Source organism: Camelus dromedarius, chromosome 1 (assembly GCF_036321535.1).
Source record: "Camelus dromedarius isolate mCamDro1 chromosome 1, mCamDro1.pat, whole genome shotgun sequence".
NCBI classification, from domain to species: domain Eukaryota; kingdom Metazoa; phylum Chordata; class Mammalia; order Artiodactyla; family Camelidae; genus Camelus; species Camelus dromedarius.
The window spans coordinates 112,886,209-112,899,108 of record NC_087436.1 but is presented as its reverse complement, the minus strand read 5'-3'; the positions used below and the strand labels follow the sequence as shown (position 1 = coordinate 112,899,108).

At 42.8% G+C, this 12,900-nt stretch overlaps 1 protein-coding gene across 4 annotated transcripts in view; it reads right to left on the bottom strand.

Annotated features, from left to right (window-relative positions):
• The window catches only part of FBXL5 (F-box and leucine rich repeat protein 5), a 48,225-nt gene extending 35,539 nt beyond the window's left edge, over window positions 1-12,686 (bottom strand). For 2 of the 4 annotated variants that reach the window (XM_064487939.1, XM_031437086.2), the window contains exon 1: window positions 4,873-5,031. In XM_064487939.1, coding sequence (XP_064344009.1) covers window positions 4,873-4,956 — 84 coding nt within the window. In that variant the 5' untranslated portion in view covers window positions 4,957-5,031. Of the gene's footprint in view, window positions 1-4,872; window positions 5,032-11,214; window positions 11,295-12,532 lie in introns of those variants that run through there. The other 2 variants (XM_064487945.1, XM_064487941.1) reach the window with 2 other exon arrangements.
• Window positions 12,687-12,900: the final 214 nt, after the last annotated feature.

Genomic DNA, 12,900 nt, shown 5'->3' with positions numbered 1-12,900 from the left:
TATGTTTAAAGAACACAGAACGTAACCTATATAAGTCTACTTAGGCTTTTCTGTTATTTCTATATCTAGCCCAAATAAAACTATCACTAGAAGTCCTTACCCTACTCAGTTTTTCTCCAGTTCAACAACTGTTTTTAACTAGGTACCTAAAGTCAGTAAATTTAGCAGTGAAAAGAATAACCTGAGCATATACAATTTAACTTTTAAAAAAATCTGTTCATACGAATCGTTTTTTTTTAATTGTTTGTCTCTTAATTGTTGCCACTGTAGACGTGCTACTGACATCTTAGTGGGTGAATGGCAGGGATCCGCTAAACACCCTAAAATGCACGGGACAGCCCTCACAGCAAAGAGTCATCTGGCCCAAAATGTCAACAGTGCTGCAGTTGAGAAATGCTGCTCTAAAGAAGTGTTTTTTCAAGCATGTTTAACCATGACCTTTAGTATGAAATACAGCACAACCCAGACACATACACATCACAACACTTCTAACAAATTTCAGGAAACAGTATTTCCCTCCCTAATCCATGATGTATTCTATTATTTACTTTTCCATTTCACTTTTAATGCTATTTCTGACCCATAAAATTAATTCCATGACCCACAAATAGGCAATAAAGCACACTTTGAAAAATATTGTTCTACAGTAGGATATAAAAGTTCCTAAGTGACCTATAAGCTTGTATCCTCTGATGCCTGGCTAATTCAACAAAGAACCTATGTACAACAGGAAACGTATACTCAAAAACAGTAACATGCTACTTCCTATATTTTAAAAGAATCTGTAAACTTTCTGTCTCAGACATTCTGCAACTTAAAATCATACCTACAGCATGGCTTCAAACTGATTTGAAAAGTTATGTGTCACTTGAAGACTAAATATTAAGTTCAAAAACAGACAGGAAAAAACATAACAAAAATTCAACTACTATTACCACAAACAAGTTTTTATTTTTTTGTCTTCTCAGCCAGTGCTTTCATTTCATCAAGGGAGATTTACACTCAATGAAGAAAACCTTAAAACTGATATGCTCAAACTAGCTTTAATTTACAGACAGAAAAAACCATGATCCACAGGTGAAATGTTTTGCATAAAATCATACAGCTAGTAATAAGCAGCAGAACCATTAACGTAATGCAAAAAACAGGAGCTTCAGAAAGAGAAAAAATCCTAAAGATTAAAATTCAGGCTCCCCTAATTACTAGGTGAGTGAGTTAGGTAAGTTAGTTAACCACTAAGTCTGTCTCCTCTGTAAATCAGAGATAATACTTGCCACACAGCACTCTTGTGAGGATTAAAAGAAATAAATAAGCACGTAGTAAGAACTCATTAAATTCCCTTTCCCTTCCTCTCCTAGCTCTCAATTCAGCATTCTCTCCAATAAATCAACTCTCTCAATGCTAGTCAATAACAGTTTTTACAGGTATGCAAAGAAACAGGAAAACTAAATGAATTCTTCATAAACCTATATTCATTCAATTTTTTGAAAATAATCTATTCAAATTATTCTCAGCCTATTTCCTCTCTAGGGTTTTGGTCATAAATGTTCTATTTTTATAAAATGGTAAAGCAGGTGGCACTGTTAATATTCTTACCTGAAAAACTTGGGCACTCGATAAAGCCTCCAGCCCTTGAACTCTGTATAAGTGGTTTATGTATAAGTCTGGGAATCTCTGTACTAAGCACATCCTTAAAACCACCACCTACTTTGTTTCGAGAAATGAGTTCAAACACACTGTTAAGACTACTTCTGACGCTTTAACGTAGATCTGACCACATACTTCCCTTCGCTCCCACCATACGGCATTTAGATTTCCATCCTAGCACAAATGTTAAAATTGTAAACTCCTTAAGAATAGGAACGACATTTCACACCACCAATACAAGCTACTACAGCGCCAACTGACAGGAGAAACTCCACGCTCACTAGCAGAATGTTAAGTTTTGAGGATTTGAGGAAAAACTGAGGAATTGAAATAAGCTGGAAAAAGGATGTCATCCAATGTAAATATTCCCTAAAAACCATCCCAAGTTGGAAGGTCAGTGAACAACAGATTGTCAACAAGAAAAATTCTGTCAGAAACTACTCTGGTTTCATACAAAGAAAATTAAGCTAGGAATCATGATCCTGACGTGGGGTGCCATCCGGGTCCAGCACTGCTTATGTCAACTTGGTCTAGCTAACCAAGGCCTACAAATACCCAGCTATAAAGCAGAAATACCCCTGCCTTTACCTACCTCAAAGGACTGTTGTCTGAAAACTCTTTCCATAAAACGTTTTATAAATGTAAGGGGGAATCCATGAGCAAACTATTAAATTAGGTATTATATAGCATATTTAAAATGGCCTACAACTTCAGAATAAATTATTCTTAGTAAACTAATCGTAGCACGAAGCACGTAAATAACTGAATTGATGCTAATAAATGGATGTTTCTAAAATATATTGTACTTGAAAAAGTCAATACTGGAAATAAAACTGACATCTTTATAATAACTGGGCATTCAGAGTCAACATTTAGAACATAGTGAAATAACACATTTTGTAAAGTTTTACTACATGCTGCTTGGGTTCAGTATCTATTGTCTGTACAACCAAAAGATGACAAAGGCAAAAACTAAGATGACCAATGAATAAAAACAAATAGTCCTTTAAGACAATTCAGCCATCATGAAATACGTTTTTTCCCCACTATCTCCCAAAGGCTGTCCCAGGAGAGATTTCCACCAACTATTAGTATCAGGAAGAAATCTGGATATAGAATTCCTATGCAGTTTTTTTTTCCCTAACTCACCTTGGCCTCTGATTCACAGTTCAGAAAACTGGACTTTTAATCTTGATAAACATACACAACAATCTCATTTACTACATCTAATTAATTGAAATTATGTGATAATTTTAGCTTAGGTTATGGCAAACTGAAAATGCTTTCTTAGTTATTTCAAGAGCAGACATTTAACTCCTGAAAAGAAACTTATTTGACTCAGATGTTGTTTTTAAAAATGGCACTGTATTTTCAAAATATGATCTAACATTTTCAATCACCAGGTAATGGCACACACAATTAGTACCTGACTTCTTCAAATTTTTTAAATAGGGCTGGTCAGGCTAGCGTGTAACTAAGTCAAGTTATGATTCTTAACTATTTTGGGAGAATCAAGTCACAATCGTTTGGAAATCTACTGAAAGTCACAGACCCCCTAGAAAAACGTACACAGGCACCAAAATTTTCCTAACAATTTTGGGTGATCCTTGGACTACCTCTCTGAACTGAAGAAAGGACCTCGGATTCTATTACTCCTCTTTAACTTTCCCTTCTCAATTTGAGAAAGTAAAACACCTTCCCATTTTTTTCCTGCAATTTTTCTCCTGCAATTAAAACATATTATCAGAATAACTAAGTCCAAAAGCCAGAACAGATGAAAATGCTATATAGTAAGTGAAGTCAAAAATCCAGAGTTACACGGCTTACCCATTTGTTGTTTCTCCCTTTTGGCCGCACACTGGACTAACCTGGGGAGCTTTAAATTACACTGGATGCCTGGGTCCCTCCCTCAGAGGCCCTGATTTTAACAGCTTTCGGATGACTCTCATGAGCAAAGTTGAGAACCACTGTCCTAGACTGCCCTGGTATTTAAACCTATATCTGAACCGGGTGTTTTTAATCTTCAAAATGGAGACAGGGAAAAGACGGTTGTGGGTGCTTGTTAAGTGTGGCCTAGCACTGAAGACTTTGGGCATCCTCCAACCCAGACCTCACTGGGCTGCAAGTACATCTCTTTTCTCTCAACAGTGATTCTCCTTAATGCTATGTAATTTCTGAAAGTTCACCAAAGTTGATTTCTATGCTTAATAAAGAGTACTTTGTTTTTCGCTTGGTTCACTTCTAAATGAAACAGAATTGCCCAAAGTTCTCAGGATATCCGTATATGGACTTCCCCCAACATAAATTTTTGACAGAAATGTTTTTAAATCATTAGCAAAAAGGCCCTACACTAAGGCCCTAAACTATCTCCACAAAAGTGCTTTTTCAGCTTATGCTGCGCCAATTAAGGGTGCAAAAAGGTTCTCGCAGTTAAACCAACTTTTTCGGAGGACCCTTTCATTGGAGTCCAGTAAAGAATTCCAACAGAGAAGAGCTGCCTTGTAACAAAATCTACATCGAGTAAAGGCTCCAGACAATACAATTTGCAAAGAAAAGATAATCGCAAATGAAGAGTGAGGGTTCTCAAGAGACCTGAGTTTTTTTCCCAAATCAAACCAGTGAAAAAGCTGGGGCGTAAAATAGGCAGAGAGCAGTTAGGAGAAGCTGCCTGTTGGGCCAGGCAGCAAGCCAGAGGTTTAGAAGGATGGATGGGTGTGAGTACAGACTCGGGGAGCCCCAAAACAGGCCAGGGGGAGGGCGGGGGCAGTGCTGATGCAGGAGGCGGGGGCAACTGTAGAAACGACCTGCCCCAAGCGGAAAGGAAGCCACCGAGGTGACCGGCCCGGGGTCCCCGAAGGCCGGTGGGGTGTGGAGGAGCCCCCCTCCTCTGGGGGCAGAGGCGTGGGGAGGCCTGGGGCGGGAGGCCGGGCGGGGCCGCGGGGAGCCCGCCCGAGGGCGGCGGGCTGCCAGGCCCTTGGCCAGTAGGACGCCACCGGGAAGGGGCCGCGCCGCGAGCCCCGAGGGCACGTCCAAAGCCGCCCGCCCGGCGGGGACGCGGGCTCCCGGGGAAGGTGCGGAGGAGCGAGCGCGGCGCTGACAGCTGCGCAGGCAGCAATTCGCGCGGCGCGGCCCCCGGGGGCTGCGGGCGCGGCGCAGGCCCTGCCGCCCAGGGACCCGGCTCGCTCCTCCCCGCTGTCCGGAGCCAGAGGCCCCGCACACCGTTACCTTGTCGCAGTAGAGCCCCACCAGCTGCTTCATCCGCCAGTGTGGGGCGGTGAAGACATCCACTTCTTCGGGGAACGGCGCCATCGCCACTGCCTCCGCCTCAGCAGCAGCGGCCGCCGCCTCTCCATAGACACCCTCGCCGCGGGGCAGAGGCGGCGCGCCCCCCTGCGCATGCGCCCGCCCCGTCGGCGCGCGCGCCCGGGCTGCCGGACCAGCCCGGACGCGGGGGCGCGCGAGCCGCCGCCATGCGGTCCCCACGGCCCACGTGACCGGCGCGCGGCAGAGGCTTGCGCTTTCACCTCCCACATCCAGTTTTCTCGTTCCTCGTCCTCCTCATGCGCCGGAAAAAGAAGCCAGTTCTTTTCCCTGTTTGCTTCCTTGTTATGTTTCACAACATAAAACATTATCCGCGGGGAGGGGGTGTCGTTTTAGGGGCGCTGTCAGCGTGTCTCGCGGCCGCTACGCCAACCAGGCCTTGAAGCCGAGGCGGCCGAGAGCGCTGCCTGAGCGCCGCCGCAGGCCGGGCTTCCCTGTTCGCCTGGGCGACTTCGCCGTGGGTCCCCCCGAGCCGCTTTCGCCTCCCAGCCATTCTCCGTGCCAGAGGTGGACGCGGGCCCGAGCGCCGACCTCCTCGCCCGCTGGTCAGGCGCCCCGGCGACTGTGGGAACCAGGACTGGGCGATCCAAGAGCTTGCAACGCGCAGGGAACACGGGGACGCGTGACAGGACCAGACAATGGCGGCCCCCGGGCTCGGGGCGGGCGCGGAGCCTGGTGCTGAGGGCTGGGCGGGAACCACGCATCTCCTCGCGGGCGGGCGAGGGGGAAGGGCCGCGTGGAATTCTGGAGACTCCAAGGAGGGGAAGATGGCTCCTGGGGATGGGCAGGCGGGAAAAATGTACCCCCAGCACAGGGACGCCGGGTCAGGAGTCTCAGAAAGGCCGTAGGTGCTGGGGAGGATGAGTAATCACAGAAAAATAGTGCGGGAAAAGAACCTCGGTACACAACCCTCCATTTTAAGTCGAGCAGACTTAAACAAGGTCACTGCCAAGAGAAAGGTTAGTGTGTCTCTTCCTCACAGGTCATCTGGTCCCTGCCCCAGCCTCCAGACACCTAGGAAGATACTGTTATGGGCTCTGATGATCTGGATCAAGCCTGGACTGGTTGGTTGGAGGATTAATGGACACACAGAAATGAGAGAGAACAGGGAAGACTGAGAACCCGGGAAGGGTTATATTATTTGCTTAATAACGATAAACTCCAGAGGAGCAAAAACCATATAGATTCTGTTCACCCCTTATATCCCTAATATCTATCACATTTCCATGAAAACATAGAGGTTCAATAAATTTTCAATGATGGAGTAGGAGGTAAGAAGAACGCACTGGTATATTTCTAATCTTACTATGTGCCATTTATTGGCAGCTGTATGAGCAGCGTTTAAAAGCACAGATTGGAGATGAAGTTGGACTCCTGGTTTGCCAGACACTACATGTATGACCTCGTGCAAGCTTCGTGACTTCTCTGTGCCTCAGTTTCCTCATACATAAAATGGGGTTAATACTTCTAGGAACTAAGTGCTTGTGTCCCCCCTCAAATTCATATGTTGAAACCTTACCCCCCCCATGTGATGTTATTAGGAGGTTGGCCTTTGGGAGATCATTAGGATCATGAGGTCATGAAAGTAAAACCCTAATAATGGATTGGTGCCTTTATAAGAATCCCAAAAGAATGTGCCTCCCTTCCACTCTTTCCCATGTGAGGACATAAGGAGAAATCAACAGTCTGGCCCTCACCATGCTGACACTCTGATCTTGGACTTCTAACCTCTACGACCATGACAAATACATTTCAGCTGTTTATAAGCCACCTAGTCTATGGTGTTTTGTTTTAAGTCTGAGTGAAGGCCAATACCTACCTCACAGGATTGTTACAAGGATTAAGATAGTTCATACATTTGGATTATTTATAATAGTACCTAGCACCTAGTGAGTACTGTCTGTAAACTGTCATTATTAAATAACTCTGTGAGGTCGTCCTGTAGGAGAATCAAGTCTTAAAGGCATTCTGGTAATTGCCTGGCATCCCACAAATTAGTGAGTAATCAGGCCATATGAATCTAGGTCTGGTAACACCCTCCCAGGTGCAGTGTTAGTTGTGTGGGATTCAGATGATGGTTTATACACAGTCTGCCCTAGAAACAGGAATAATAGTATTCCTGTTAAGTACTAGAATAGAGATAAAATTTTGATATCTGTCTTTCTCTCTCACCCTCTTTCCCTTTTTCCTTTATTTTTAAACTGCTGTTTCACTGTGGCTTTGCCTCTATAACTTTAAATATCCCCCAGAGGATGTTTCCTTGTTTCCCCTCTATTTCTTTACTTCATTCTGATCTGCCACTCCAGCTGTCTTGGAATGGCGATCTAGACCTCAGAACCAGCTATACAGAGCAATGAGCTCCAAGAGAACATGCACATCGTTTTAGCCTCAGTGGTTGAACAATGCCTATCATACTTAAACTTAGCACTCAGTATTTGTTGAAAAAAGAAAGAAGGAATAAGGGGGGAGGGCATAGCTCAGTGGTAAAATGCATGCTTAGCATGCATGAGGTCCTGGGTTCAATCCCCAGTACCCCCGTGAAAATAAGTAAATAAATAAACCTAATTACCTCCCCCCAAAATAAATTTTTAAGTAAAAAAAAAAAAGAAGGAATTAAGGACATTCGTGGCATTCTGTAATTTCCTCATTTTAACTAACTTTTAATACACCATGTTTTATTTCCCAATAGCTATTTGTGTCCATGTCGTTCACCAGTGTCCCTTAAGTAGATGTTTAACAACAACAACAACAAAAACTCCATCCACACACAGTTTCATTGTGACCAAGAATTTGAAACTGTGTGGTCAGCTGAACAGTAGTAACAGCCACTTTGGACTCTGGCCATTTCAGGGAATTTGAGATGACAAAATGATAGGAATAAAGTAATAAAAAAAAAAAAAGTCCTGGGGGTCATTCTTCCCTTCAGAAGAAGCTATTAACGTTTGCTCCATATACTGAGGAAGGTAATAATTAATCACCTGATCTATCCAGAATAAGTGATTGATTTACATTAAACTTTAGCCCCAGAAAGGCGACACTGATGGGTGTAGTATCGTCTTTATGGGTGCCCGCAACTACAGCAGGTGAGGAGCTGTTACCAAGGCCAAGGTTGTCATTTTAATCGTGCCTTTATGATTTCTTCTGGTGTATAACAGCAAAGGAATTCTGACAGACATCTAGCTGTGGGTAACAAGGAGACTGGTTAAGGCATACGAACAGAACAGTGAAAAATCCACATTGCATAGTGCCTGGTGGGCCGGCAATTCCTTCTTTCCTGCTCTCATTCTCTGTGAAAAACAGCGTGCTAGCAGGGTAGAAACAAAATGCCAGATCATTCCCTGGGGATCTAAATATATGATGACACTAGGCCTCTTTACTGGTATCTCCCAACCCTAGTTTTGAGGGCCGTGGAAAGTGGTATTGGTCAGGGAAAGTCAGTTCCGAGACATTTATATTTAACTCTCTTTAGCTGAGTACGTGACAGCTCTTCTCCCTGTCATTGTTAGCTGTGAAAGCAAGCAGTGAAAAGATGTTGCTATCCCCAACAGCTGGTGTCCCGGTCCTGACTCAGTACCAGAGCTGATCCTTACCGTCAGCCAAAACAGCCAATCAGCAAGTGCGGCGGCAGGCTAGGTGGATTTAGGAGTAAAGCTTTTAGCAGGGATGATGGCCTTATTAAAAGAAAAGATAGCCGCTGAACTGAAATTTGATGCCAGATGCTACGTTTCTTTTTTTCATTTTCCTTTCGGATACTTTATACCCACATGGACCTAAGAAAATGAAATATATATAGGCCTGCATTTTGCCCCATACTTTTTACTTTCTTTCTTTTAATTTAAACAATGAATTCTACTTCCCCATTGGTTTTTACTATATAATTATAGAAGCGTCGCTGTGTGTGTTAGTTTGCTGGGGCTGTCATAACAAAATATCACAGACGTAAAGAACAAGATCTCATTTCTCACAGTTCTGGAAGTCCAACACCAAGGTGTCAGCAGATTTGATTTCTTCTAACGCCTCTCTTCTTGGCTTACAGATGGCCACCTTCTTGCAGTGTCCTCACATGGCCTTTTCTCTGTGCCTGTGTGTGTCTGGTGTCTATGTCCTAATCTCCTTTTGGGATAAGGACACCAGTAAGACTGTATTAAGGTCCACCCTAACCACCTCATTTAACTTAATCACATCTTTAAAGATCCCATCTCCAAATACAGTCACATTCTCATATACTAAGGGTTAGGCCTTCAACGTATGAATTTGAACAGAACACAATTCAGGCCATAACACTATGGAAAGAAAAGCTTGTAACAAAAGATACAATAAAATATTTTGCACGCTGGGACAAAATTAATTGGAAACAACTAGATGTCCCTCACTAGGCTGCTGGATATTAGACAAATAAATTATAGTACATTCATTCAATGGACAAATATGCATCTGTTTAAAGATGTAAGATAGATCTATGCTTGCTGATATGGAATGAAACCAACATTTTCTAAGCTAAAAAAAATAATGTAGAGAACACTTGTTAAATATATTCTCCTTTGTGTTAAAAAAAAAGAAAGAAAAGATATAGTGTATGTTTCTAGAATAACACAGCAGAAATTAGTGACCAGGGGTTCTAGGATGGGAAACAGTTAAATGCCTCTTAAATACATATCTTTTGGCACAGTTCTAGTATTTTACTATGTTCACCTATTGCTCTTACAGTTATAAAAATTTGTTAATGATAATGCATTTTAAAAGAATTTAGGCAATAACTTTTAAGACTTTAAAAATGCTAAAATGACTGTATATAATCAGTAGCAAGAGTGTTAATTGCAAGTAGAGCCATTTTATGTTTATTCCAAAACTGTATTCTGCCTTGTGCATCTGCTCTGCCTCTGTGCTCTCTGCTGCACTGCTCCACTGCTCTTGGGTCCACATCCATTTTTCCAGTGGGACCAGAAGCATCTTTAAGGGTAGGGACAGTGTTCTGAATGCCCTTGGGGAAATGGGTATGATATAAAGTTAACCAAAAAAAAAAAAATGGGACCAAAATTGCAGTACAGTATAATCCACACCAAATTTATAAAAATGCACAAAAAGGGTTGGAGATAAATGACACAAAGTCTTAGTAAGTCTCCTCTTAGTGACAAAAATTATAGTGATTCCTCCCTCCTTTATATTTTTCTATTCTTTCCAGTGTTTTGAATGAGCATATTTTACTTTTAATGTCAGAGTACGAAAATGAATATATTACAAACAATCTGATGGCAACTATATTTTATAGCTACATTTAAAAGGGGCTAAAAGTAAATATATCAAAATATTGATGGTGGCTGTCTTTTGGTGGTGGGACTGTGGCTGCTTTGGGGGAAAGGGAAGCTACTTTTTTCTTTAAATTTTAACAAAATTTTTTCCTAAATTTTGTATTTGAAAAATAAAGTTAGGCTTTTTTTTTTTTTTTTTAAGATTTCAGTTTAATCAACAGCAGCCGCTATTACAGCCGTAATTCCAGAGCTATGTCCAGTCTCTCAGAAGCCCCACCCGACTGCACAGTTACATAATGAGAGTCCTAGGTGCTTCCTGTACCTGTACCTAGAGACCTTTGCCCTCATCTCCTGCCACGTGGTCCCATCCTTCTGACATGGGGCTTTCCCAGCTTGTCCCTAGGAAGCCTCCAGTGAGTTCTCACTGGGTTTCATTCCTTACACCACCAAGCCCCTATGGCACTTCCTGCAGGACACACACACAGGAACCTCTTCACCTCGGCGAGGCCTCTCTAGCCAGCCAACAGTGCGGCCAGATCTTTTTAAAGTCCAAATAGTTGCTAGGAAGTTGGGAGGGGTTCTGCCACATGGGGTATTCTCCTGTTCGGTGGCTCTTTGTGCTCACAGTGAATCTCAGTGTCTGTTCCCAGAACTTCAAGTTTGCATTTTTGGAGCACATTCCTGACTTAAAGATTAAGGCATCAGGTTGGAACACAGGTACTACTTACTGTGCCCTTTTTTTTCAAGGTGTGGAGCTCTCTCCCCTAGAGGTGGTGACTCATTGATGCCTCATGCATAAGATAAAGAAATGCTTGGACTTGTGGGTAGGATAACAGAAGAGCTAATAAGAGAAAGAGGCATAAAAGAAAAAGGGACAGATATGACAGAAATAAAAAGACAAGGAACAGCACAGTCTGGGAAGGATTAAAGGAAAGGAAAAAGATACAGGTAGAAGTAGACAGAAGAAAACAATAATTAAGATGTGTTGATGTCTTACCAGGCACTGTAAATGCTTGACATGAGTTATATGTAATCCTCACAATAGCTACATGTGGGAGGTTTTACTATTCTTCCTACCTGATGGGAAAAGAAAAATAATGTTTAGAATTATTGACTTGCCCAAGATCACAAAGCTAGTCAGTGGAAAATCAGGGATATAAATCTGTCTTCCTCATCCTAGAACATGTACTTAACCTTACATTAAAAGACGGTTCTCTGTCATCAGTTTATCTCAGCAAACTAAATGCATAATATGTGTTATTAACCTCTGAAAAGGAGCCAGAGGTGACAAAGAAGAGTGTAGGCTATACCACAAACTACGTAAGTGTCCAAATAGAGAGGAGTTCAGTCCCCTAGATTACCTTTTGAAAAGAAGTAGTTTAGATAATGCTAAGACCACAGTTTGCGCCATTAGAAATATGGAGCTATGATGTGCGTAGTGGTCCATGTTTTGTGGGAGCCCATGATTGGGTTAACAAATTGTAACAGACCCCAGCCGCTTGTCTCCTTAAAGAAGAGCAAATGTGCTTAGTAACTGCCTTGCTTGCATAGTTGAGGTTTTAGATAGCACTCTGCTTGTTACAAAGCAACAACCCAGGCCCTCGGCTATAAACGCTGGGCGTGCCTGCTGTTAGATAGTCTTCTATCCCCAAAACAAGGAAGTGGCTGGTCTGGTGGTCTGCTTTAACATAGCTCTAAGAATGTATCTTGTTCCCTTCTTCTCATGACTTCCCTAGGGATAAACTGTAGGCCCCCAAAGGAGTCTTGGGCTGGAATGGTAAACAAGTTATAAAAAGCTGCAAACTCAGAGGTGAGAAGGCTGGTTAGCCAATGATGGGTAAGATCCCCAGAGGGGGGCAACCTAAGACAGGCACAGCCGCCTGAGTCCAAGAAAAATGTTGTTAAGCAGCTGCTTCTCATACATTCCGCCCTGATAAACTGTAAGACTCACTGGTGCCAACACGAACATGATTTACCAAAACATAAAGGGTCTTCTGACCTTGAGCCAGACTCTACAATCTCGATCCTACCCTGTCTTTCCCTAAATTCTTGCATTCCATCACACAACTGTTAGTAATTTCTCCTTTGATTGTACACAGTAAATGTGGGAGCATTTGAGAGGTTCGTGAAGTTGGCTCCCAACTCCCTCTCGCTCTCTTGACTTTTTCCACAGAATCTCGAGTAATTCATTCCATCTCGGTGGGACTTATGCCGGCCAGAACCCACAACTGGTGACAAACCCACAATGTTTCTTTGCAAACATTTCAGACAGGTAAGAGCCTTCCATTTCCTAAACATACCTGTGCATCACTTACCTGTTCTTAGTAAATATTGCCAAGTCAACACCAACTCCAATCAAAGGCTCTATTATGAGCTGACTTGCAGGATGTGCAGTATATATGGCCTGAAGGAAAGATGGTGACTACAATCACGGACAACTTGACTAAGCTGTTTGCAACAAGTAGCGAGGGAAAGTATCACACGGTTTCTGGAATGGGAAGGAACGATAAGCTTCCTGTAAACTGTCGAGTTTACATTCATCATAATGATGAAATCTGGCAAGTGATTGCTTAATCTGTGCCTACGGAGAGGGGAAAAAGTATTTAGGGAAGTATCAGCTGTGTTTTCTTCCTACTCCTGACATTAAAAAAAAAAAAAAACTCATAAACCCATGGATACACAG